Source organism: Camellia sinensis, chromosome 12 (assembly GCF_055761805.1).
Source record: "Camellia sinensis isolate YWXY chromosome 12, ASM5576180v1, whole genome shotgun sequence".
NCBI lineage: Eukaryota > Viridiplantae > Streptophyta > Magnoliopsida > Ericales > Theaceae > Camellia > Camellia sinensis.
This window is the reverse complement of record NC_138972.1, coordinates 97,719,982-97,747,633: the sequence shown is the minus strand read 5'-3', so window position 1 is coordinate 97,747,633 and position 27,652 is coordinate 97,719,982. Positions and strand designations below refer to the sequence as shown.

At 38.4% G+C, this 27,652-nt stretch overlaps 1 protein-coding gene across 8 annotated transcripts; it reads left to right on the top strand.

Annotated features, from left to right (window-relative positions):
- Positions 1-7,653: 7,653 nt before the first annotated feature.
- Positions 7,654-27,217, top strand: LOC114294483 (putative inactive histone-lysine N-methyltransferase SUVR2). 8 transcript variants are annotated; one of them, XR_014346847.1, is made up of 11 exons: positions 7,654-7,890; positions 10,209-10,439; positions 10,597-10,623; positions 10,746-11,343; positions 17,459-18,669; positions 18,772-18,825; positions 18,904-19,169; positions 20,155-20,246; positions 20,359-20,409; positions 25,358-25,454; positions 26,749-27,217. XR_014346847.1 is itself a non-coding variant. In XM_028238612.2 (11 exons), exons 2-11 carry the CDS (start codon positions 10,257-10,259, stop codon positions 26,775-26,777), a joined length of 2,583 nt encoding a protein of 860 aa, XP_028094413.2. In that variant the 5' UTR covers positions 7,654-7,890; positions 10,209-10,256; the 3' UTR covers positions 26,778-27,217. The 8 variants fall into 8 exon arrangements, 6 of the variants coding, with proteins under 6 accessions (XP_028094413.2, XP_028094415.2, XP_028094416.2 ...); XM_028238612.2 differs by having other exon boundaries at positions 20,180-20,246; XM_028238613.2 differs by lacking the exon at positions 7,654-7,890 and adding an exon at positions 8,132-8,156 and having other exon boundaries at positions 20,180-20,246.
- The last annotated feature ends 435 nt before the right edge of the window (positions 27,218-27,652 follow it).

The following is a 27,652-nucleotide window of genomic DNA, read 5'->3' as shown; positions in this document are numbered from 1 at the left end:
CCTCCTTTTAGCTAAGACCTTCGAAACTAGCTTATACACGACATTGCACAAGCTAATTGGACAAAATTGACTTGGCAGTTGTGGGTTTTTCAATTTTGGGATGAGAACAATATATGTATCATTAATCGAAGAAACATCTCGCCCCTCATTCAGAATCCCCAAAACAGCCCTACACACGTCTACGCTCACTAAGTCCCAAAATTTTTGGAAAAAGAGAGCTGGAGTAGCATCAGGCCCAGGGGCCTTTGTGGGGTGCATTTGGAACAAAGCTAGACGAACCTCATCTGCCACAAAAAGCCTATTCAACCTCTGAGCCATCCCTTCGGTTATAGATGGAGTGATACAGTCAACTACCTCATCCATATGACTAGGAGTATATGTGGTAAACAAGTCTTTAAAATAGCTTATCACAATCTCCTCCAATTCAGCTGGCTTCGAGCACCACTCACCCCTTCCATTTTCCAGACCTGATATTGCCTTCTTCTTCTGTCGTTGGGATGCTTTCGGATGGAAAAAAATAGTGTTTTTATCCCTATCCTTCAGCCAATTCGTACAAGCCCGTTGAGCCCCCATCACCGATTCTTTTTCAAGAAGCTCATCTACCTCCAATTGAACTTGATGCAACTCCTCAATATCAGCATCACTAAGAATAGACAGGGCTTGTAACCGTTAAATAGCGACCAATTTTAGTTGCAACTTACGTTGTACATTACCCAGAACCCGCCAATTCCAAGTTTGCAACTGAGAAGCCACCGCCTTCATTTTACCTGACACTAACTCAACTCTAGAGAGATTACTATCCTGATTCCATTTCCTTGTAATTATTCCTTCACAATCATCCTCTCGCAACCACATTGCTTTAAAGTGATACAACTTCTAACATTTCGGCCTTTGAGCCACCTGAGCTTTAACTCCTTCTAGATCTAACAATATAGGGAGATGGTCAGACAATGTACCTCCCAAATGGTAGACCCTATCCAACGAAAAATAAGTAAGCCACCTCCCATTAGCCACACATCTATCCAATCGTTCGCGGATCATGCCTCCGCTCGTCCGACCATTGCACCACGTAAAAGCTACCCTTTCAAAACCCAGATTAGCTAAGTCACAATCAGAAAGGACTTGTCGGAACCCATCCATCTGCCTTTGACTTCTCGCCGCCATCCCAGACTTTTCATGAGCATAGAAAATTTCATTAAAATCTCCAGCACACACCCACGGCAAATTCGTCTGATCCTGAAGTCGTCTCAACAGTTCCCAAGAATCACCCTCTCAGTGAAGCAATCGGATTTCCATAGAACCTAGTAAAACGCCATGATGCAGCTCCAGACTCAGAGAGGATTATGGAATCAAAATGGCCCTTTGAATAGCTTTTGATTTGTAGTTGAATCTCACCAACCCATAATAATGCTAAACCACCCGAGAGCCCCACTCGATCAACCGTAAAACACCCTTGCATACCAAGTTTACAGCGAATCCGCTCCATAGCTCTAGTATCAAGTTGGGTTTCCACTAGGAAAATCAGAGTAGACACTTCATTCTTCAACAAAAATTAAAGAAAATGAACTGTCCGTGGGTTCCCAAGCCCACGATAGTTCCAACAGATGGTTTTCATGGCTGTCGGCGGGGCTGGGGCACAGCCACCGCCGTTGAATCATAATAGACCATGATAGCATTAAGCCGAACCCATTTCTCCTTTGAAAATCCTTTATCTGCATTCGCCTCCTCACCAATCAAACTCCGCTTCACACCCACTGGTAATTCACTAGACCCAGTAGCCCCCTTTTGATTACGAGCTATTTTCTTCCATTTCTTCCTTACCCTACCAGCTGGGGCTAAGGACATAAGAGGCTCCTCTCCGATCACCAAATCTGGATTTGACAGCATTAACCCTTTATCTATATCCATCGAATAAGAGGGTAAAGATGGGCCTAAACATTTAGCCGACACAGGTGAGTCCAAACTCACAGTGTCCCCCTTAGTCAAAGCAAATTTAGACCCTATAGAGTAAGCCTCATGGGTTGCACCATGAAGTAACATGCCATCCTGATTGGGCTTCTTTTGAGAGGAGTCTAACTCCACCACCACTAGCCCACATTGTTTAGGCCCAGATTTCAAAACCTCAAGATTCAGCAACCGTTCCCGCTCACCCTCCTCCTGGAAAGGCAATAAATCCCCAACGTCCCCCATCATCATCAAAATCTTCTCCTGTTTATACGTGGATTGACCATCCTTTCCCAAACCAGGGGCTTCTTTCAAACTAGGATATGACACAACCACACCTGGTCCCTCCTCTCGGCAGATTTCCAGCACCGGCATCGACACCCCGGCAGCACCATCCTTACCCCTACTATGGCTACGACTCGCAACAGGAGACGTAGGGAGAGTGTAGACGCGCCCGAACGTCCCGGGAAAATCTCATTTTGTTCATTGGGCTCACTACAGTTCGGACTCAATGTCACGGTTCTTAATCTGATCTTGCAAAGTGCAATGCGAGATTGATAAATCACCAAAGAGTCCAAATCTGACAAATCATTTTGAAAAACTGATTTTTAGAAAGAAGTGCCAAACATGGATTGCTTTGCCAGATACAGAGTCGCCACCTAAATATTTTATTTTTGGAAAATTTAGAAAACCCTGACTCGTGCCTAAGGCCACGTGTCCGTTATTACCAAAGTTGCCTCGGCTCGGGAACTTGGATACGAGAGGGAAATGTCATGCAATGAGCACCCCCGCTCGCCCGATCAAAGATCGACCTCTACTAAACATGATATCTTATTTTTGAAAACATATGTGCTTTTATTCTGGTTATTAACCTAGAATTACTATGTGATGCGCACAGCATACAAGTATACACTGGATCGCCTAAGTTGGAACAAAGCATCTCATGTTTGTTTTTGAAAGCGGTTTGAAAGTGCTACTCGCAAGTAGGCTAAGACGTGGATTTGCCACCCTCAAGTGGGCTTAGAAAACATGGTGATTTGCCACTCTCAAGCAGGCTTAAAACTCGCAATCAATGAATTGTTCCAATTCAAGTAATCTAACCTTCACCCACAGGCATTCAGGCAGTTATATCACATAAGCAGCTAGCCTTACGGTAAGCATGCTATCATGGCAGTCACTCACACACATGCAAGGATGCTAAAGCATAAACACTTACCGAGTACTCCGAACCAAAACAAAAACTATGTTAGAAATCAATGCATGATCCTAGCTATGTCAAGAATGCCTAACGCAACACATACAAAATGCAACTAAGATAGGCTCGGCTATTCTAAAATGTCATGCGAAATACAACTTGATACATGTATTCAAACGGGAATTGAAATACAATACAGTTAGTATGATGCGCCGAGCCCAGTGCATGCAAGACAAATAAATGGATGCAAACATGCGAGCATAAGGATGCTAATTGAAACATGCCCTAAAACTAACCATCGTAAGCTAGTAAATAAAAGAGAGAAAGAAATGGAGGTTGGAAGACATGCATCACACACACGCACACTTATTACAACAGTTATGCCATCTCGACGGAGGGTCCGAATGAATAATACAGAACCGACTAGCTAATCTAAGCTAATCTAATTAAACCAGTTATTACACAACATAATCAATAACAAGCTACAGCTAATTATTACACAACTCTAACTAATTAACAAATTAACTAAGTTAGTAATTAAATAAGCGTATAAACTATATGATGTAGGTTGTCTCAGCTCTGCTTTGGATGACAAAGGATGCATGCATGCTCGAGTCGCCTTGTTCGGAAATCCCTCGCGATGCCTCGACTTGCCTCTATTTGCAATTGATCTCAGAAACTTGCACCAAGCTCCAGAGAGATGAAAATCCAACTTTGGAATCTGTAGGGATGCTGCCGACCAGATATTGGCCTTGGAGACCACCGGCCGACCAGTTTTTGTGGTGAAAACTAGAAAAAGTGGTCAGCCAGCCACTTTATCTGGTCAGCCGACCAGTTTTTGCTGCTAGTTTCTGGTTTTCTGCAATAGAGGGCAAGAAAGAGGCGTGGCAATGTATTTGCAACACATGTATGTGCGACTACCCTCCCTATCATTACATAAGCTCAAGGGAGTGTAGGTCTCGACCCTAGGGCCACCAATTACGCATCTCGATGCATGATGGCCGAGGGGCCGAATTGCACAGCTCAATATGGAATGAATGCACATACAAACACCTAAAGCCTAAAACTCCGTCATGTATTGTCAAGAATGTCGGCGACCGAAAATCGAGGTACGTTTCATCACTTCGAGTATGAAACGTCCCTCGTTTCCCATGTTTGGACTAACACCTATTCCAAATACAATGCAACAAACATGGCATGCACAATGCGACTCAATCATGTAACTTAATGCAACACAACTTGGACATGCAAACATGCAAGGGATGATCATGCAAACTAGCATACATGATGCTATGAACTATATGGTATACACAACACTCATGACACTAACATACACAATGCAATGAAAATGGCATGCACAAGTGCAATGATCAATCATGTAACAACATGGCATGCTCAATGCTACGAACTACATGACATACTCAATGTGCAATGGACTTAAACCGAAATGAATAGGCCTCAGCCATGTCCAAATCAGTGGCCAATGGTGATGAAACCAAGGCAATAAAACACATACAAGCATGCACAATGCAAGGGCCCAAGCCTAAGGCACAAAACACAACTATCCAAAAGCATTGAAAGGATGAAACACGGAGTATAATGGCATATGTTCCAGCATGAAATGACATGCAAGATGACTTAGAATCATGCAAAACAACTCATGTAATGCATGTTGAAAGGCTCAAGCATCAAAAGCTAGAGAAGCATATTACACTAGAGGCATGCAAGGCGAGCATCATTTGACCAAGGGGCCTTAAAACAGAGCTAAGACAGCCCAAAATAAGAACAAAATCATGTTGAAGCATGGCCAAAATGTGCTAGAATAAAGAGCCAAAACATCATGCAAACAAAGCTAGTCAACAAGATTTGTTCTACAAGTATATGAGCCACTCAAGAGACAACCAAAACAGCTTTAGATAGAGTTATGACACATGCCAAATGATGGTCAAAAACCCACTGAAATGGAGTCAATACATGCTAGCAAGACATGCTACTTTGATGGGCCACAAATGGGATTACACTACACATACTAGATGTATGCACAAGGTGACCGAACTAGCCATGGACAGGCTTAAGGCAGGTCCTAAACATTACAAAAAAGTGTCTGAACCAAGCCTCAAAAGTAAAGGGATACATGCTCCTTTGATAGGCCAAAAATGCAAGCAAACAAAACCAAAAGAGAGGGGGTCACCCCCGTCTGGTTTTAGGCCTCAAAACCACATGTCTACCACTGAAAATCCATTGGATTTCAGTGGCTAGAAGGCCAAGAAAGGACTAGCTCAAAGGCCCCAAGGCATGGCACAAAACAAGGCCAAACAAGGCATGCAAAAGGGTAGGAGACCCTCAGCACCCAAGAGGCATTTAAACAAACATGTTAAATGCTCAAAAATGAAGCTTTTTTTAGTTGAAAACAAAGCTCAAATAAGCATGCAAGTATGACTAAGAGAATGATCAAGACAAAGCTTAAAATGGGAGAAAAGAAATTACCCTTGAAGCTCAGCAAAACCGGCAGATTTTCTGAACCAAAAACCAGCTTTTCAACCTCCAAAAAGGTCATCCAAGAGCCTTAGTTCAATGGTGGGGTGTGTGGTTAAGAGTTGTAGTGTAAAGGTGAAGAGCAACACACACTTTAGGCACCAAATATAGAGATATAGAGGGAGATATACACTTGTTCCTTAGACAAAACTCAGAACCTCTGGAATAGAGAGGGAGAGCCTCTCTTATAAAAAAACAAAGGGTTCAAGCTTCTTGAAGAAGCTAAACTTGGATGCAATCCCTCCATACACGTGCATGGAGGATACAGTCTGTGCCCTCCAGCTGGCACAGTTGGCATCCATACAGTCTGCCAAAACATGGGGAAAGCTGCTGACCAGAAAGGTGGTCGGCTTGCTACTTTTAGTGGTCGGCCGACCACCCAAAGTGGTTTCCTAGGCAAAAAGTGGTCGGCCAGGGGAAATGGTGGTCTCCATACTGAAAGCAAGCCAATAGTGGGGTGGGAAACCAGAAAATGTGGCCCAAAGACCAAGAAAATCGGCTGGTGGGGAGAAAAGTGGTTTCCAATGATAAAAGCTAGTCTCCCACCCTTGTACCACTTCCCAAACATGGAAAGTAAGGTTTGTACCCAAGACAAACCAAAACGGATGCAAGACGAGGGTTCAGGAGGCAAGACGCGCGGCCGGGAGCCCCGAAAACCAACTATCGAGCATCAAAAGTGGTGTACGACCACAAAAGTAGTCTCTCGGACCACAGTGTCCCTCTAGGGAGAGAAAACAAGGTGTGGTTCAAGAATCAAGCCAAACGGAGAACGTTAAGCGATCTTGAGCCGAGGCGCACGACCGACGGCTTCGAAAACCGGAAACTAGTCTCCAAATGGGAACAGTAGCCTACGACCACGAAAAGTAGCCTACGACCACTGAGAGATGGTCTACAAGACCTCTCTCTCCCTCCGGGAAGAGAAAACAAGACTTGGTCCACAAACCGAGTCAAAGCACAAAGAGTTCAGAGGCCTAGAGGCAAGGCTCTCAGCCGAAACTCCAGAAACTCGAAACGAGCACAACATGCATTGTCACCGAGCGCTCAATCGGTGACGTCTGAGTCTTAAGGTCGGTCAAAAATGGAGTGTCTACAGCGAGGTCTGGTCTTTTGAACATCCGCACGCAACCATGGCCCATATTGTACAACTTTACCAGTTCCAGTCTCTGATTGTGAAAGCAACGTATTGTACTCCTTCTCACTATGCCTCAAAACACCACAAAAGTAACAAAAGTTTGGTAGTCTTTCATATTTAAAATCCACCCAAACGGACTCCCGATTGTGGACCGCAAGTTTCATACCTCGCGCGCAAAGGCTTAACCACGTTTAGTGTGACTCTTATTCGCATATACCGACCGACTAGCTCCATATTCAACGTCCACTGTAGAACCAATCTTATTCCCAATCAGATATCCCACATTCTTAGTCATACTGATGAGAGGCAGATTATGAACCTAGATCCAAAAAGCAGCCTCGGATAATAGGACCTCGGAAGGTTGAAGGTCACCTCATTCAAGAGAATAAGGTGTTTATCAAAACTCCATGGGCCATTAAGTAGAACCTGTCGTTTATCCGCTATGTGATGAAATTGAAACAGAAACAGATTATCCCCAATGACATTAAAGTCCATACCTTTCACTGGCCGCCAAACCGTCAGGAGCGTAGACTTCATAGCCTCCGCATTGAAAGGTCGAGTAGTCAGCACCTTACCTACTAAACTTACTCCAACCCTCTCTGCAAAAGGCATGGTTAGCAACTCATGCGCTACCACAGTATGCTATTTATCCTCCGTAAGAGCTAACCGACTAGCAAGATCGATAATAGAATCAACCATATCTACAACACAACGTACCCAATCTTCACCCTAAACGGGGGAGAGAATGCCTTGCACCGGTGGGCAAGACACAACCCCCACCACAGATGCCCCAGAGAGAGCATGGCGAGAAAGTTAAATAGCAAACTTTTCAAATAAGGTCAAAGTATGTTTAAGCGTTAATTCCACGCGCCACTGGTTCGTCTAGCCATAGGCCCTTTGCTGGACCCATCACACTAGTCGTCTTCACTATGTTCTCATCTCACCCAACCTCTCACGCGCCCATTCTCTCTCTCTCTAAGATACAACAATCTCACTTCTTCATTCTCGTTCTCACACGCACTCTCATTCCACTCCATTGCAAATCGCCGGCACGTTTCCTTCTTCGATTACATCTTTGTATCATGTATATACTCTCTCTCTCTCTGTTCATCCTTCTCAATTTTTCTTCTGATTTTTCCTGATTATATTACTGTAATCGAAGAAAGAAAGTTAATTTATCATAATAATTTATGAGTTTTGCCTTCTACGGTTATAAACCGTGAATTATAGTACTTTTAATCACTGGCATTCGGTTCATTTTTGTTTTTTCTCTTTATAGTTATTTTTAGGGTTTAGGGTTTTCAATCGCCAAGAATGTTGATATTGTTTTAGCACTGAACCAAAATTTGGGTAAAGTTCTACTCACTTGCATTTACAGTTTATTTGCTATTTGCATTGTAAATAACACTCGCTCGTATTCGCTCACCGTCTGTTTGGTTGCTGAGAATATATAGAAAAAGAAAATATTGAAGAAATTTGATGACTTCATCGTTGGGTTCGAGTTCAAGAGATTGAAAAGCAAATAACTCTAACCATGCCAATACACGTGTTGTTTAAGTTGAGTTCAAACTTGTGTTCTATTTAAGCTTTCGATGAAACAAGAATAAAGTTTTCCCTTGTCATTGTTTACTAATTTCCTTGGCAGACTCGGCCATTGTAGTGATTGATTTCTTCTCTGTAATTGAAATTATTGGTTTATAAACTAGGGGAAGAAAAAAAATTCCAAACCAATAAATGGGAACAGCCCATTTGGTTTGAGAGGTTTGATGAGAAAAGATTAATTTTTTTTTTTAAGGAAATATATTGTAAAAATTTTTTGGAACCATTTTGGATCTCTAAATTTATTGTTTTGGAACAACGGTGTACCACATTTTGGAACATGTATTTCAAAATGTAATTTACTAGGGTATCAACAATATTTTGGTGAGACTGATTTGAGAACAAAGCAAAATCTTAAATTTGTTGGAGAATTTGATAAACTAGAAAGGAAAACAAGAGAGATAGAGAGGAAAAGATGAAACAAGCATGATTAAGTCAGTATTCTCTTTCATTGTTACCGTTAATTTTTTATTTATTTTTTTATAATAAAGGTTGTCATCAATAATTTTTTATCGTCTTTTTCATCCATATGATTAGTAAAATTTTGCATTTAAATTTTTTTTTTCTTACGATAGCAAATCACTTTATATTTTTTTTGTTTATAAGCTTTTAATATTCATAAGCATTGACATATTTATCCCCCCCCCCCAAAAAAAAATTATTCATAAGCACCGACATGTTTAATTATTTTTTCATTTAATTATTGGGAATGTATTAACATTTATATAGGTTTTCGTTTTTTGCCAAACATTTTCATACATTTCCAAATTCTCTTGTCATTTCTTTTATGTTTCTGTTTCCAAGCTAATGTAAACCTATGTTTCATAGACTCTTTAGGGAAAAAAAAAAGAAAGAAAAATGATCAAATACCCATGTCGGACATTTGACACTTAGACAAGGGTATGAGATATGTGTCTAATAATTTTCATCAGACACTTCTATGTGTTTAACATTATCATAATTTGCATATATGGTTGTATAATTGCTATACAATGAGAAATGTATTTTTTGACTCTGTATGTTACATATAGCACTTTATCTCACTTAATAGATTACAAACATGCCCATTTTGCCAAGTCCATGTACCCTTAAATTCGAGGTTTGATAGGTCCGACCTCTAGATACGCAACGCACGCATCCACATCCGACACTCGTACCTGAGTCTTTATAACATAGGCCTGAAAACATGTTGAAATGAAATTTTGATCCTTGCCTTTAAGGTTGGTTACTTATTTGTAACTCGAGGAAAACTTGTAATAAATTTAAATCATGTCCTTATCAAACAATATATTTTTTTTTAAAAACATGTTTCTTTTCTTCTCCCTCTTCTACTAAACCAAGCGACTTCCCTAGTGAACCACTTTTCTTACCTAACCTTTCTCTTCCCTTCTTTTTCCCCCCTACTAAACATAGCATTAAAAACATGTATTACCTTGACAAGTTCATTAAGAAAATTATGATATGCTCATCTAGCTTTATTTTGGATGAAGTTTAGGATGATCATTTTGGCATGGTTCACAATGCTATTTAGTTTTTGACAGTATATATATATTGATTGGCGAAAATCAGTGGTTAGTTGTTAGATTAGCATATTGGGGGAGTTGAAAACTCACACCCAAACACTTTGCATGAAAATCTTGCTCTCCCCCTTTGGAGAGAGACTTGGTGGCCAAAGGGCTGGCTAACTAGGCTCAGGCCCCTTGGTTTTAGTTTTTGACAGTATTACTTGATGCATTGAAGGTTTCTGTCAATATAGTTTTGTGTTGTTATTCCCTTACAAAATCTAGGAAAATGTGGGTGCAGTGGATGATTGGGAGTCTGTTTTGAAAATTGTTGGCTTGGAGATAAGCAATGGCACCAAATCCAAGAGTTGCAAAAGCCTTTCGTGCTATGAAGGTTCTTGGCATCAGTGAAGAAAAAGTGAAACCAATCTTGAAAAATCTTTTAAAATTGTACGACAAAAACTGGGAACTTATTGAGGAAGAAAATTACAGAGCCCTTGCAGATGCTATATTTGACCAAGAGGAAGCGCAGGTGCATCTCGCTCTCCCTTTCTCTTCTGTGCACGCTTTATCTAACCTGCTGCCGTCATTTTTGTTAGTCAGGCTGTTTGGTTTTTTATTTTATTTTATTTTAAATTATACTTACATTTATTTTTGTATATTTAAATTTTATTTATGTCGTCTTTCAGGTGACAGAACAAAAGAAGAATACTGATGTATGTGGTTGATTCGTCATGTTTGTACTGATTCAAAATGCTGTTATCTCACGTCTCATATATTTGTTTTTGTTTATTGACTCTTTTTATTTATTATTATTATTATTTTTACTTGAGACTAGTGGGGGGTAATGGATGAAGAAGCACGGGTGCATGAGGAGCCTGAACGCCCCTTAAAAAGGTTGCGCTTAAGATACCAAGAAGGTCACGTTTCACCTTCTGTTGGTAATTCTAGCCCCAGGTTGGGTGGTACTTCCTTAAGACAGCCCAAGGTGGAGGAGGCTGAACTACCTGAAACTTGTCCCCAACAACAGTCACAGGACATGACAGACTTATCTCAGCCTAATATAGAAAATGTGAGGGCTGGATCCCATCCCTTGTCACCCCAGACCCTTATTAGGAACAAAGGAAAACAAGCTGTCTCGCCTAAGCCCCTATCAATACAGGAAAGATTTGAGCCATCTCAACCTGATTCAGTTTCTCCTCCAATACGTCTCAAGGAGAAAGGAAAGGAACCTCTATTACCTCAAATTGCTCAAAGAGATAAGAGAGCATTTTCTGAGAGGACACCTCATGCAGTGCACTCGAGAGAGCCAAATGTTGATCGTGGCATTGTTCTTTTGACGAAACAACAGACACATAGTTCTCATGCTTTGATCAAGCCTAAAGATGAGCCTGTTACTGATGACATGCCTCAGCCTATTGCAGTGATTCATCCTGGTACATCCTATCTCCTGTGGTTGACTGTCATTTTTATTCTAATTCTAATGTTTCTGCCCATGTCTCTCAATTTGTTTTTGCTCAGTTATTTTTCGGTGTGGTCTTTGCAGTTTGGGCCTTGATGAAAATTCTTTATTCTTAGTGAACACTATATTAGTTAGTATTTAATAACACAAAACAGGTCTTAGCAGAAGAGAATGATCAATTAATGATATGTAGAGATGACTTGAACATAGAATCAAAGAAAAGGTGGCATGCATCAATAGGTCTTTAATCAATAGCAAAGAAGACTGATCCATCTCTGTTTGCATGTTTCTCCTTTCTGTGGAAGAAATAGCAACAATCCAAATTACTCTAAATTGTCAATTCTATCATAATTGATGATTTCTTATCTATAAAATTTATTGCTTTAATTTGATAGTAATATTTCATATCAATATCAAACAGCAATAACAACAAAAAAGAAGAGGACCACAACCCTATCACATCCACAACCTAAAACTCTCAAATTCTCATTGTTCCAAGCTAAATAATACAATTTAAATTGGAACTTGATCGAGAGAGAGAGAAAGAGAGAGTGATTGACTAAGATTGGAACTTGAGAGGGCCATTATGGGGGATCTTGAATGTCAAATAGTCAAAATAGGATTGGGGTACTTAGGTGGTGATGTAGGATGCCTTAAGAAAGAAATAGAAGAGATGAGAAGCAGAGGGCAACAACCCTAACAAACTGGCCACAACCTAGAAAACTTAGGCTCCGTTTGGTTTAGTTTTTGAAATGAGTTTTGAGTTGTGTTTTGAAAGATTAGTTTTTGAAATGAGTTTTGAAAAGAGAAAAATTGTTTAGTTGTGAGTTTTGAAAAGAGTTTTAAGTTGTATTTTGAAATTGTTTTGGGTTTATTTATTTTTTAAAATATTTAAAATATTTCTTAATTTTAGTTTTTTACGGTAAATATTTATTCATTTTTTTAATGTATGTTGCATTTACTACATTTGTGCGTTCAATGTTTTTTAAATATTTAATTTTTTTTAAATTTTTTTGGATCACCCATATATATCTAAATCATAACAAATTATTTGGCCAATACTTAAAAAATAACAAAATATTTTTTTGAAAAAATTAAAAAATAATAAAAATAAAAAATAATTTTTGAAAATATTATTTTTTAAAAAATAAAACATAATTTTAAAGAACAAAATAAAAAAATAATTTTTGAAAAAAAAAAAATGAAGTTTTGAAAAGAATTTGATTATGAGTTTTGAAAAGAGTTTTTGAGTAGAGTTTTGAAAATTTTGTTTGGTTATAAGTTTTGAAATTTTTTTTGAATTTTTTTGTTCCAAATCATGATTTGAAAACTTAATCAAACGCTAACTTAAATTTTCATTGTTCTAAGCTAAATAATACAATGTAAATCCTAATATTTGCAAGTCAAAAAACCTAAACAAACAAGGAAACTAAATCCTAATAGAATAGGAAAACAAATATTATTAAAATCCTAACCAAACTAAATTAAGCTATAATTAAAAAAATAAAATACTAGAACACATTAGACAATAATTAAAGACAAAATTATAAAAAATTCATGGTGCACACATGTTCCGCATCATTCTTTCCGGTTGAGAAAAATAACTCGACCTCAAGTTCCCCTTCAAGTATTGAACTCGTCCATGCCAGAAAATCAAATACTTAGAATATGTGGTTTTCTTTGCTGTCTTCCTATGCCAACTGCTTTTGGTGTCCAATGGGTTGAGAAGATCCACTAAATTGGGATTTGATCGTGAGGAAATTCATCAACAATGAAATCAATCTTTCATATGATGAAATAATTGGGTGGTGGTGGGTCAATAAGATTTGGCAGTTTTGGTGCGTTTGCATATACAAGCTTTTCGTTTGGAAGCTCTTCTTTTTGGTAGAACAGCTTCTTGCATGAAATTTTCTTGCACTGCAATGACGGTTTTTGAGATGTCAACCTCTGCTGAACTTTCTTTGAAAATAATTTCACTTTTTCTGAGTATTGGAACAGGGTGATCAATAATTTTCACATGATCTTTACAAGCACTTTGATAATTTCTGAATTTTCTCCTAAAAAAGTAAACCACAAATTTATCCAAGGTTGCTTGCGTTTGACGCAATTGCCCTGTCATTTGGTCATACCGATCTATCATGAGCTTGGAACTTTGATTGATCTCGTGTTGGTCTTGAAAAAATATGTTGAACTTTGAGTACAATTCAAAGTTGGTCGTCATGTTGGTAATGAGGACGAAATGGAGGGAGTAAATGGAAAAGCGGTTTTTGTTTTTATTTTATTTTTTTTGGGGGTTTAGTGTGGGATTCCTTCTAAGTTAGGGTACTGTTTTTGGTTAATTTAATGGGCTGTTGGGCTTATCATTGATTCAATTTCAGTGATTTCTGTGGTTGAGTTTTTTATAAATCTAGGGGGAAGGAGTCTAACTTGGAGTTACTAGAGCCATCAAAATATCATTGCGGTTGATTTGTTTATAAATGTTAGGAAGGAGTCTAACTTGGAGTGATCAGATATTTATGCGAACACATTCATATTTTGAAGGCTTGTGCCAACAAGTGACGATATGTTGATAAGATTTATTCTTTTTAAACTTTATATTGTCTGATGGGAGATATATGAATGTCTCCTACTTACTTGATACATATTAGTATGAGACATGCCTTTGATTGTTATTTCTAATTACCATACATGCCATGAAGCATGGGTACGGGTACAGGTATGGGTATGTCGATACAGTAAAATCCAAAAAAAGTAGAGTATGGGTACGGCTTGGGCTTGGTACGTTTGTAAAAAAATATTTATTTTTAATTTGGAGTAATGCAAAAATTGATTAAATGGTTTAATTTGTTAAGATCCAATCTACAATTAACATTTAGGCCTCGTTTGAGAACAAGTTAATTTAGTAATTTTTTAGTTTTTTACAAAAAAGATGTGTTGAAGAATAGAGAGGGTGATGTGACAACTTATAATAACTTTTTAACATTTTGGCTAAAATGTTAGTCCCCAAACAAGGCCTTAATGCCAAAAGTAAATGTATAAACCCAAATTAGATGTCATTATATTAAATAACTTAGAAATCATAGCTTAATTTTAAAATCATGCTAAGCATAAAACTAAAAATAAATAAATAAAAAGTCTAGTGAAAGGAATTTTATGTTTGTAATAAAAGAAAATATTGTTTTGACTGAGCTATGGTACGACTTGGGTATATAATAGGTATGTCTGGATATGTCAAAAATTAAGAATTTTTTTTTTTGTATACCCGATATATATGCAGAAGTACTATACAAAATACCATACGCTGCTAAGTATCCGGTACTAGTACGACATAGTTCTCGAAGTACACATGTGACGCCCCAAATCTACACTATTGGTTGCAGTCACGGGAAAGTCACTAATGAGTTCTATGGTTAATAACCAAGTAAGATCCCAGATAGTTGGAGTCAAATTAGCCTCCCTTCTAAGTCCAGTTTTCTTAGGAAGCGCACTACCTTTTTGATAGATCTTAAAAGGTATTGACACAAGATCTCATAAGCAACGTTAGGGGTTATATTGGTGTTAGAATATAAGTACATAATAGCCACGAATATCCTTAATTACAAAAGCTCGCTCCATTACATTACATCCCAAAAGAAAATTTAAATCTTCATATGAGCCTTACAAAATATCAAAAGGGAAATTTCTAACTTTTCTAAGATAGCCAAATGTCTTCGAAGGTTTCCGGTTCATCGTCTCCAGCTATAAGCTCCTCTTTGGCACCTGGCATGATACGCCGTGAGCTTTGAATGCCCAATAAACGCACGCACACTCTGTCCCTTTTTCCCAGTCCAATACACAATCACAAATATGACAACAAGTCATGAAGCATGATATTCAACTAACCAAACAAAGGGTTACAAAGTTAGATGTTAGTAAACTAGAAATCCCCCAAAGAAACTTCGTCCTCTCAACTACAAGAATCGGACGTAGATTATTTAATATGCCCCCTCTTTTGCTGCTTTGTTGCAGACCTTACCTCGGATGCCTATCAACAGTTATGTACCGCGTAGCGCTAACCGCAGGGCCTCAAAAAAGACGGTAAAATAGTGCCTTGCCCATTCCCTCCTTACACCAAACCACCTAGGGTCTGAATACAACCGCTCCGTTCAAAGGTTCTGAACAACTACTTGCGCAAGACTGTAACTTTCAAAAGGGAACACGCCTCGCCAAACAATTCAATTGGGACATAAATTTATCTCATAATAATACTTCATGTGATCGAGACCCTATTAGCCACCCCATTAAGTTTCCGTTTAGATTAATGTTTTAAGTTAGTTATTACAAGCAAGTAACAAGAATAAACTTGCATAAGTGTAAGCATCATTGAAGAGCTAAAATATAAGATATACAACCATGGCAAGTGTAATATCATATTAAGACACATTCATGTATATTAACAAGTATATTCATGAACACAAAAGCATGAAATACCAATGCCAAACAGAAATTTCAGATTTCGTACCCGTTAAAGATTAAAAACGAAAGGGTTGTTTTAGATTTTTCCCGAACTCGGCCTTCCTATGGTTCAAAAAGAATTTAATCTAGTTTCCAGAACATATTTCGGAAATGGGATAGCTTTTCTAGATTTTTAGTTATTTAAGAAACACTGCAGCGCTGCCCAGATTCATCGACCGTTACGAAAATTGAATTTTCTTACAAACTGCTCACTCTTTTTCAATGAAACCAATTTTCCTTGAAAACTAACTTCTTAAGGAAGATTTTGGCATAAAAATGAGGTCCAGAAGATTTTTCTACGTTTTTCTAGAATTTTTAAAAGTTGGCTGTAAAAATAGATTTTTAATGCACAATACTCAAAACAAGAAGATTTGTGAGGAAAGAGATCTACTAAGGGAAAATTTTCATTTCTTTTGTGTGATGAAAATATGCTAAATAATATATATTAAACTCAGAAATTTATCTTGAAGGTGTGCCTTTGGAAAGTTTAAGAGATCGGTATGAAAAAGATAGTTTTGTACCGAATAAGGGGAACTACAAGAAGAGTAGAATCATGGCTCAACTCTTTTCATTTTTAACACAAGAAAATCACTAAAACACATCTGAAAGCAATGTTTAGAACCCTTAAGAGTATGTATTTGAAAAAGGAAAATAAAAGAGAGGGTTGTGTTGTGGCTTACTTGCTAAGCTAGGCCAAGTTGAACAAGATTGCTCTCCTCTTCCTTCATCTCTCTCTCAAAACTTTTCTCTTGCTCTCCTTTCCCTCCTCTAGGCCGAATGTAGGTGTGTGTGTGTTGTTTGTGTATGCTATGCTAAGAGGGTGGTTGTATATATAGGCAAATTTGGTGTGAAAAGACACAAAGGCCCATTAGTTGGAATTGGATTGAGAAGTTTGGATTTACTTGGAATCTAAAGGAATAGGGAGTGATTAGGGGACTTAATTATGTGATTAGACAAGATTTAGTTAGTCTCTAGTTGGAATGGAACTAGGTTGGGAACACAATCCCTTGATTTAGGGGTACTTGGTACTTTTGCTTCTAGAATGCCATGATTACAAGTCTTGAAAATTGATCTCTCACACTCCCCTAGGTTGGCCGGCCATGGGGAAGGGAAATGGAGAATATTCTATTCAATATATGTGTACTATGGAGATATTCCCAATATATATATAGATCCACAAATTGATTTGGTGGCACTATAGTATAAAAGTACATGTACTAGTTTGGGGCAAATCTTGAAATTAATAAAAGAAGTGAGGGCTTGGAATTAAACTCATGTATTGGAACCTTATTTATGTAGAATTAAATTAAATTAGGCTAAGGAACCTGATTCGGTTAGGATATTCTTGTTTTGATAAAAATTAAGAATACTAACTAGTAAGATTCGAAATAATTTAAGAAACTAAGGGGCTTGAAGGAAATAATTCAAACGTAAGGGTTTTTAAAGAAAAAACATTTTTCAGGGGCTTCACAACACATGCTTCATAGCATACATGTAAATGATTGACTGCTAGACTTTCAACTCGAAGGCAGTACTCTTGCAATTTATGCATTTCTGATGGATCAACCTTTTTTTTTTTTTTCAAAATTTTACAGAGCCATTGAGCAAAGGAAATTCTTCAAATGAAAATGGCTCAATTAGAGAACATGATGGTTCTGAACCACTAGTATCCCAATCTGTACATGGAGAAGATAGAAATGTTGCTGGTCCAGCGTCATCAAGGGAAAGGAGAACCAATTGTGAGCTTGTGAGCATTCTGGACAAGTCTCCTGCTAACTTAGAGATTGCTTCCTCACCCTCTGGAGATGTGAAGATTTCTCTGACCTGTAATTCCGCTTTTGTAAGACCTGATTTCCGCATGCCTAGTATTGATACAGTTCTCAAAATGGTGGAGGATAAATGTCTCAGATCATACAAAGTTCTGGACCCAAATTTTTCTGTGATGAAACTAATGAAAGATATGTGTGACTGTTTTCTGGAACTAGGAACTGAGTCTGCCAATGAATCACAGGAAACAATAGATGTAACTCCAGCTGTTGATTTATCGAAACAATCTAATGGATTGGATGCTTTGGGTGCTAGAGGCATGACATTTGGTCCTTCTAATGGATCAGTTGATACACAATGCGCTGCTGAAGCGTTTGAGTCTCAAATTCCAAGACTTCCACCATCTTCCAGTGGGATGGATGACTGCACAAAAGCTAACAAGGATACTACTGAGAACAGCTGTGAAATTGATGAGGAAAAAGAACAGACTAGCCTTGTACATGCAAATTCTCGTAGTCTGGTGGTGGTTGAGCAGCATCAACTAGCACTTCATGATGTTAATGACATAGCCAAAGGACAAGAAAAAGTTTTAATATCATTGGTAAATGAAGTCAACAATGAGTGTCTGCCATCCTTTCGCTATATACCCCAAAATGTGGTTTTCCATAATGCTAATGTCAATTTCTCTCTGGCTCAAATTGGGGAGAATTGTTGTTTGACTTGTTTTGGCAATTGTTTATCTTCGTCAGCACCTTGTGCTTGCGCACATGAAACTGGTGGTGATTTTGCCTACACCTTAGAAGGCCTTGTAAAGGAGGATTTTCTAGAAGAGTTTATTTCTATGAGTCGCGATCCCCAAAAGCACAACCTCTTTTATTGTAAGGAATGCCCACTAGAAAGGTCCAAAAAAGATGATATTATAGAACCATGCAAGGGTCACCTAGTTAGGAAGTTCATTAAAGAATGTTGGTGGAAATGTGGCTGCAGTAAACAGTGTGGCAATCGGGTGGTACAGCGTGGCATAAATTGCAATTTGCAGGTGAGAATTTGTTCCATTGATCTCAATTTGCAGGTGGTAAATCCATATGCTTATGTATCTGCAATTTCTGTAAAATAACTGTTTTATTGACTTCTTTAAAAGGGTTCTTCGCAAGTGAGGCTAAGAAATGGTTACATGTTCTGTCAACTTGCTTCTGTAAGATGCTCAAGTTAGTTTACATATTATTTCTATGATTAGCTCACTATGTATTCCTCCGCCTATTCTATGTTTTAGGTGTGTAGGATCCCTGAAGGAAAAGGGTGGGGTCTCCGTACCCTACAGGACCTCCCTAAAGGTGCGTTTGTGTGTGAATATGTTGGAGAAATATTAACCAATGCAGAGCTCTACAAACGAATTTCACAAAGCCCCAGCAGTGAGGAACATGCATATCCTGTGCTGCTTGATGCTAATTGGGGTTCAGAAGGAGTCCTGAAGGATGAAGAGGCTCTTTGTTTGGATGCAACATATTATGGAAATGTTGCAAGGTTTATTAATCACAGGTAAGTTAAACAAAACACAAACGTGTGTATGCCCTTGTGCCCTTGTGCCCTTGTCTTAATTATCAATGTGTTCTAAAACATCGTTGTTGGTTGTTCTTCTGTCAAAATTTATTTGTAATTGATATGTATATGTATAACTAAGAAGCATGGGCTTGAGCACAGGCACAGCCACAGGCACAGGCACATGACATGGGGTACATCGATATTGATAACATTAGGATATAGATACAATGGGAATACGGCAAAAAAATATATTTTTATTTACTGTATATGAATATAATATTAGGGCAGAGATATATTAGAGACATCAATGTAAATGTGGGTGTATTTTTATTTTTTTTCTACATTCTCTCTTTGTTTCCGTATAGTTTACTTCTCCAAGCACAAGACATACGTGTATGTGAAGTGTCCCTAACACGTCCTACAAAAAAATAATAATTAAAAAAAATGATGCCACGTAGCATGTTTGACATGTGTCCGCACCTTCTTGTAGTCAATACGTGTCGGGCACGGACATGGCACCCATTTTCAAGTTTATTTGCTTTCTAGATGCATAATAAAGCGATTTTTCACTTAACAATAAAAGAAAGGGAATAAAAAGAAGTAAAAAGGGGGAAATCCAAGGAAAGATACAGAGAGGACCAAAATTAACTGAGGCCTATGGATTGAGTCCTTGACAACCTCACTTGCTGTATGTGATGCCCGTGGCAGTTAACCCTAAAAACTCTTGAGATTCGAATTCAATCTATTTGTGGTATTGAATTGTGCCATTTGATCAAGTTGCAAATTTCTATGTTTCTTGGTTTTCTTTTGAACTGAAGTTCTGTTCTCTCTCTGCCTCTCTCATTGTTGCTTGCATTTAGATAGCGACCTATCATTTTCTGCACTTGCATTTTAGATTACATCTCTGTTATTTCTGTTTTTCTTTTTCTTCTTCCTTTGATATTTTTCTGACATAAAATCTTCATTTGGGTTTTAATAGCAGATAACTTTATTTCTTATTCTGCTAGATGTTTTGATTCAAACTTGGTTGAGATACCTGTGGAGGTAGAGACCCCGGACCATCACTATTATCATGTATGGAATCTTAGATACTTAAGTGCATCCTTTTACTTATTATTTGCAGTGTTGTACCTAGCTATGTGTGGTTGCAAATCTTATTTATTTTGTTTGTCTTCCCATCATGTAGCTTGCCTTCTTCACAACCAGAAAGGTGGAAGCTTTGGAGGAGCTGACATGGGTAAGTTTGGTTTCATTAGATTATGTATTGAAGTTTTTCACACAACAGTGTGGTTTTTACCGCAGTTGGATGGTATGTGTGCAGTAAGTAGCTGTAAATATACAAAAAGAGACTTGTTTGATAACTGGTGATATTGAGTGTAAAAATATATGTATTATTGATTGATTGATATCGTATTGATTCTGTTACAATTGATTGATTATATAGATGTAGGTTAGGTGGTGGTAGGTGAGGAGTAGGTGAGTGTAGTAGGTGAGTGTGTGGTAGGTGATGGTAAGTGTGTGGTAGGTGATGGTAAATTCTAACAGCCCCCCGCAAACTCAAGGAGGATAGAAACTAACCAACTTGAGTTTGAAGAGAGGAACAAAACAAGAAAATACATTAAAAAAAAAGGATAGGAGACACTGTATGGTCGTGTCAGACCGTTGGTGAAGACACTGTATGGTGGTGTCATAACGTTGTAGAGGACACTGTATGGTGGTGTCATAACGTTGTAGAGGACACTGGATGGCGGTGTCAGACCGATGTAGAAGACAGTTTATGGGGTCATGTCGGACCGTTGTAGCAGGACAGTTTACGAGGTCATGTCGGACCGTTGTAGCAGACAGTTTACGGGGTCATGTCGGACCGTTGTAGCAGACAATGCTGTGACAGTTGTTGTGACAGTTTACAGAGTCTTGCTAGACCCTTGTAGAAACTAACCGGAATCAATGTCGGGACAGTTTACAGAGTCTTGTCGGACCCATAAAGGAGCTAACCGGAATCAATGTCGGGACAGTTTACAGAGTCTTGTCGGACCCATAAAGGAGCTAACCGGAATCAATGTCGGGACAGTTTACAGAGTCTTGTCGGACCCTTGTAGAAACTAACCGGAATCAATGTCGGGACACAAATTTGTCGAACCGGCTGCAGAGTAGGACAAATGAGGTGCAGCATTTAAACTCCCAACTGGCTCTGCTCCAACGCATGTACAAGGATGCGCGAGCAGAGATGAGTGTGCTAAAGGCAGAAAACAAGGAGCTGAAGCGGAAGGCCACCGTGATGTTCCGATTTGGAGGGCCGCCATATGCTGCAGTGGAGGAGCCGTGACAGGTGGGATTTTTCTTCTCAACGCCGCCGCCGCGAGTCGATTGCTCACGTGCTTTGCGCAGAGCCGATCGGAGCGAGCCGATGAGGGTCGGGTTCAGGCGATGCTCATCGTCGCCGGTGAGAGTCAAGAAGATGTTGCCGCGCTTCTCTAACGTGCACATGGTGGTACAATGTTCCGTCGCTTTTTGGTTGGTGCGCAGTGTTATCAGAAGATAAAGAATTGGGATTTGGATACCCTGCGGCGAGCTCACATGAGACATCAGTTGAGTTGCTTGCTGCTATGGCTTCGATGGGTGGTGGGGACCGTCGGATCATGAATCACAGCTGATCTTTAGGTGATGAATGTATAGCAACATAGCGGACCTTGTTAGTGAAACAATTCAAGGTATGTGTAAGGTATGTGTTGAAAAAACTCCCGCGGGCAGCGAAGGCAAGGTTGCCGGCCGGCTGTCCGCCGGAAAGAAAGGAGTATAGGTCTAAATCTTATGGCTCTGATACCATGTAAAAATATATGTATTATTGATTGATTGATATCGTATTGATTCTGTTACAATTGATTGATTATATAGATGTAGGTTAGGTGGTGGTAGGTGAGGAGTAGGTGAGTGTAGTAGGTGAGTGTGTGGTAGGTGATGGTAAGTGTGTGGTAGGTGATGGTAAATTCTAACATTGAGCAACCAAAATGGTGAAAATTAATTCATAGCAAATAAATGTGTAGTTAGTTTTAGTATAGGAGTGTCTAGTAGATTTACATGTAAGATTGATAATACTTGTGGAAGGTTGAGAAAAAACAGGCTGGTTGCGGTCCTTGTTGAGTCCTTTTTGAAGTATGGTAGGTTACGAAATAGCAAGAGACCACTTCAGGTGGAAGGGTAAGAGCTGAGGTAGTCTTGGGAGGAGAGAGAGTAGTGGTGGAAAACCAGAGATGTAATGAACCAGAGTCTCCAAAATGCCAGAGGAGAGTGTTTGCTTCTTGCTTGGAAATGTGTCAAGGGGCATGTGGTTGAGGGATGGGTGGCCAGCTGTACGTGGTCTGATATCTCGTTAAAGTAGCAGCCTAAACTAGTAGGGGTGGTGATATCTTTTGAGGTGCTTAGGTTATAGAGATCTTTTGCACATATTCAGAGTTCATATGGACCTATAGAGCACACCACTTGTTCTTGTCATGGCGTAGAGTTGCCTTATTGTATAAGTCTCTATTTGAAGTCCAGTCAACATGCAACTCTCTTGAGGGAGGGTATGCATGCTTTAACAAAACCCTACTCTTGCCATTGAGCAATATGCCACTGGCATTCTTGTGTTTAGGGTGGGTTGCTGGGGCACTACATGATCGTGACACCAACCTCGATGAGGTCCCTAGCATCCTGCCCGACCTAAGCCAGCGTGAGAGCATTAGGGTTCATTCGGAGATGATACTGGAGATAAGGGATCGAGGCATATGAGAGACACATTAGGTGGATGGTTTGGGGCTCCACTATTTTGAATTGGTGGCCTCAAAAGGCACTCCACAAGAGCACTAACAGAAAGGCACTAACCATCACTCCCCAATCGATTTGACAAAACAACAATTGTTGGAAACTGAGGATCCAAAGATTAGGCCGAGCTAAGTGTGCCAAATGTTTCATCGTGAGTGGGAGGGGATGAAAATGCTTGACCGAATATTTGCTCTGCAAGCTAAGGGTATCGAGCATGTCATTGTGAGCAAGAGGGATCAACATGCGTAATATGAGATTTGGCCAATCAGAGGGGCTGTCTCAATTGTTTGTAGGTTACCCTATTAGGAGGTGTGATAGAGTAGCTTTGAGTGCTTAGGGTCAGTCAAGGCTAAGGCATTGTATACATTAGCATCATCCAGGGTGGCTCAACCCCAAAAAGGAATCTTTATATACTTCAAGAATAATACTTTATTATTATGAATAGTTTGTCCAAAGTACTTGCTCTGATATTGAAAAGGGTTTTTGAGAAGGTGATTTTAGAGAGCTAGAATGTTTTTGTTGGTGATGGGCAGATTTTGGATGCCGTTTTAGTGGCTAATGATGTGGCAAATTCTAGGTTAAAGAGTCAAATGAAAGGGCTAATGTGCGAAGTAGTTACTAAAAAAGATGATAATCTTGTGCTGGGAGTTTCTTATCTTCTTATTGTAGAATGGGTTTGAAGGGTAACGGAGAAGTTGGATTAAATATTATGCCCTTCTCCCTTGAAAGTTCTTATCCAAATCCATGATCCAACACAGCCTAAGTGTCTTTTGTAGTCTTAAAGGATGTCGACTCCTCTTTCTCTCTCTCTCTCTCTCTCTCTCTCTCTCTCTCTATTTATATATATATGTATTTGGTTGAGAGAGGGCTGGCCTTTGTCTGTTTCTTCTTCTGTGTTGTTTATAGGTGATCTATACTTTACTCTGGATGCATAGCTTTTGGGGGACTTTTGAGTGTACAGTGATTTCCCCTTTACGGCATCTTTTCTAATATACACATCAAAAAATGAAAGGAAAAAGAGTGTTATGAATGGTATTTGGTTGATGAATGAGTTTGAAACCTCTAAAACTCGTTTGTGGTTCTCAGACACATTTTTGGACTGGTCTTAGTTTTCTGTTCTGCTCTTTCACTCAATTCCTTCTAGGAATACTGTTCCTGTGTTCTCTTCATAGCAGATTACTTTTCATAGTTGTTCACTGCTGATACTACTCATAAGCATACTGTGCCCTATTCAGCTCAGTTGTAAGCTTGGGAAGTCTGAATTTAGATGGCATCATAGAAATAATGATGATGCCATTGCTACAATACACATACAAAAGAACATGATTGTCATGAATACAGAACTAATATGCCTCAACACATATGCACGCTTGCGCGCGTACACACACGCACACAAACACACCTACTTTTTGTTGTTATTATTAGATTTAAGTGTTTAATCGTTACTGCTACCAGAGTATGATTCAGTATCTTGAATTCTATATTTTGATTATACCAGTTAATTATCATTTATACCTTTTCGGTAACAGCGGTTATGCTTTCGAAATTTGGAGGAAGATTTATAAATTCTGAAAAGGTAGATCCAGGAATATATTTTTCACAGTTTTATCTATGTAGTAGTCACCAGTCATAACTCCTAACACTTTACTGCTTATTTAAAGTAAGCTACTTTATTTTAATTAGTTTAGGCTGTGATTTATTAAATTGCTCTGAAAGGCTGAATGTTGTGTGAATTTGGAATTAGTTATCAACATGGATGATCACAATTATGCAGTTACCTGTGTCAATACCTTCTTGGAGCCATCAGGCACACCATAATATTATCTCCAGAAATTTTAAACTATGCTTGAGGTTTATAAAATAACCATTTGCCTGAATGTGTTCAGGTGGGTGTAAATTACCATTGACTTGATTGAAGTTTGACCTTTTGAAGCTAAGCATGGCATGATGCTTTATTTTATATCATAGAACATAGAAGAAAGAGGTTGTGCAGATGGTACCAACATATTGATTTGTCAAGTGTGGACTGCATGCACTCTGTAAAGTGTGATGTTTAAATCAAAGTGTTCATCTGATTGTGATTTAATTAGTGGTTATACAAAGAACAGCCTGTTTAATGTTGCCTGTATTGCACTGTGCATATCTGGTGTAGTTGGAATGTCTGGCTATGATTTTATGCATCCTGGTATCAGAGCATACATGTATGTTTTGCCTCAAAATATATACAACCAATTGTGTGTTTGTATTCTTGGCAATTTCTGCATGTCAACTCGATTGATATTATTTACTCTGGCCATTTTAGAGTTAGTTAATGCGTAAAAATAAAGTTGTGGGGTTTTATATTTATTACCTTTGTCAAGCTGATAAATGTGATATGTTTGCAGGATTATGGTATTGATTTTGATGATCATGATCATCCAGTCAAGGCGTTCAAGTGCCAGTGTGGCAGCCAGTTTTGTCGAAACATTAAACGTTCTAGTAGTAAGTACTTATATGTTGTGACACATGAAGTTGTGTTTCCTTTTCTCAGCAATGGCCAATTTGCTCTTATTTTCTCCTTTGAATTATACCATGTCCTTATGGTAGATTGCATGGGTGAGCTTCTGTGGCAGGTTTGAAGTGTTGGTATCAGGCATGGATTTTAGCTAATGATACCATTATGAATCATCAATTATATATCAGTGTGGAGTGATAAGAGATTGAACCATTTAGAGACTAGGAAGGTTTCAGAGAATAGAGGCTAAGAATATAGATAGTCATATGAGTCCCCTAGGTGACACCTCAGCGGCTTAGGCTGCAATTTTCTAATAAAGAGACTCAAAGTTTAAGTCTTCCTAAGTAAACTATCAAAAGGAAATATAGATACAAGTCATACCAATAAAGGTGTAAAAAAGGAAGAGTAGTAGTACTAGTAATGCAGTATACATCAAGAAGGGATGCAATATGTATCTAATATTTGTCATGCTTCATAATACCCTCTTCAGTTAATGCAATTGTTGTCATAGAAATATGACTTAACATCAATTAAATAATACATATCTTCTTATCAAATGCACATGCATCCAAAAATATATTGAGTAAATTGCAAATACCTCGCCTAAGGTTTCTAATAAATATATTTGATTCCCTCACGTTTTGCTAATTGCATCCCGCCCTGAGCCTTGAATAACAATTACGGCCTTCTGTTAGGTGGCCAGTAAAGAGGGAGACTGCATATTGCTCACATCAATTTGAAAACACTAAGTATTGTTGGGCTGAGCATGGCCATGATCAACTTTATATGTCCATATTGCCATGACTACATACTTAATCTGTATGTATCGTATATATATATATATATATATGTATGTACTGTCTGTGCATTGTATTCTTTTGGATTCCTTCTAGGGTAAGCACACTGGTGGTGATCAAGTGGTCAATGTTTTTACCTTTCTTCTTGTTCTTCTTTTGGTTATAGCTTATTTATTCTTTTGAAGTAAAGCATCTTGTGGTTGAAGTATGAGATTTTGATCCTGAGCAAATTGTTCCCGAATTCACGCATTGGTCTTTGTTTTGTATCCCATACTTGTGTAAATTGATATTCCGATCTGCACCTAGGCTCTTTGTGTTATTTGTTTAATTTTAAACTTTTGGAATTGTAGCAAGCTACAAATAACCTCATATGGTAATATAGATTATTCAGTTTTGCCCTGTGTTTGAGCCACATTGGGTATGAATTATGAGCATCTGTGTTTCTGCTGCTGCTGCTAATAATGATATTGTTATCTGGGCACAGGATCTAGAGCTGCAGCGAACATAAGATGAACATACATGTGGCGTTTGTGAAGCTGTTTGCTATTTTGATGTTCATAACCTTTTCCCCTCAGTGACACTCCAGTTTGGCTCACTGATTTTGCTTGGTTTTGGGGTTAGGGGGTACTTTTGTAGTGTTATGTGGGATGCATGAGCCATGAATGTAATCTCTTGGGACAACTAAGATGGGTGTAGGAATGTATCTATAAGCACCCTCTTTCTTTTTCTTTTTCTTTTTTCCTTTTCTTTTGCATGTGTTTTTGTGTTTCGAGGAGGGCGTCCCTCTTGAAACCTATATTATCAAAAATGTTCCTAGTAGGCCTTTGGAGTTGAAAGTTTCAATCCGTTTCTCTTAGATATTTTGATTTTATTCCAGATTTTTTGAATTTGTTTCCATTGATTAGAACACAGGCTTGATTTGTCATAAAAATATACGAGTCTGATTGTTTCTACCTTGCACACTTGAAAATTATTTACGTTTTTTGTTTGTTTGTTTGAACTTTGAGGCATTTTAACATGATCCGAAATGTTCTATCTTAAAAAAAAAAAAAAAAAACATGATCCGAAATGTTAAAAAAAAAGAGAAAGAGTTTTGTCTATATATACATATAGATATTAATACAAGAAAGTAGTTTTTGTCTACAAGGCTTATTGAATAACAAAGTACTAATGTTTCAGAATTTTTTTTTTAAATTAAAAGAAGGTAAATTACAATGACCTTTCCTCAGGTTTGAAGAAAATGTAGGAAATGTAGGAAACTTTACAAGTTTAGTATAATTATATTGAGTTCCCTCGATGTTTTAAATTACATAACATTTTGATTCATTTTCATCAAAAATCAGTTAGCTATAGGGATGAAAAAATGATGTTTTTTTTACACTGAAATG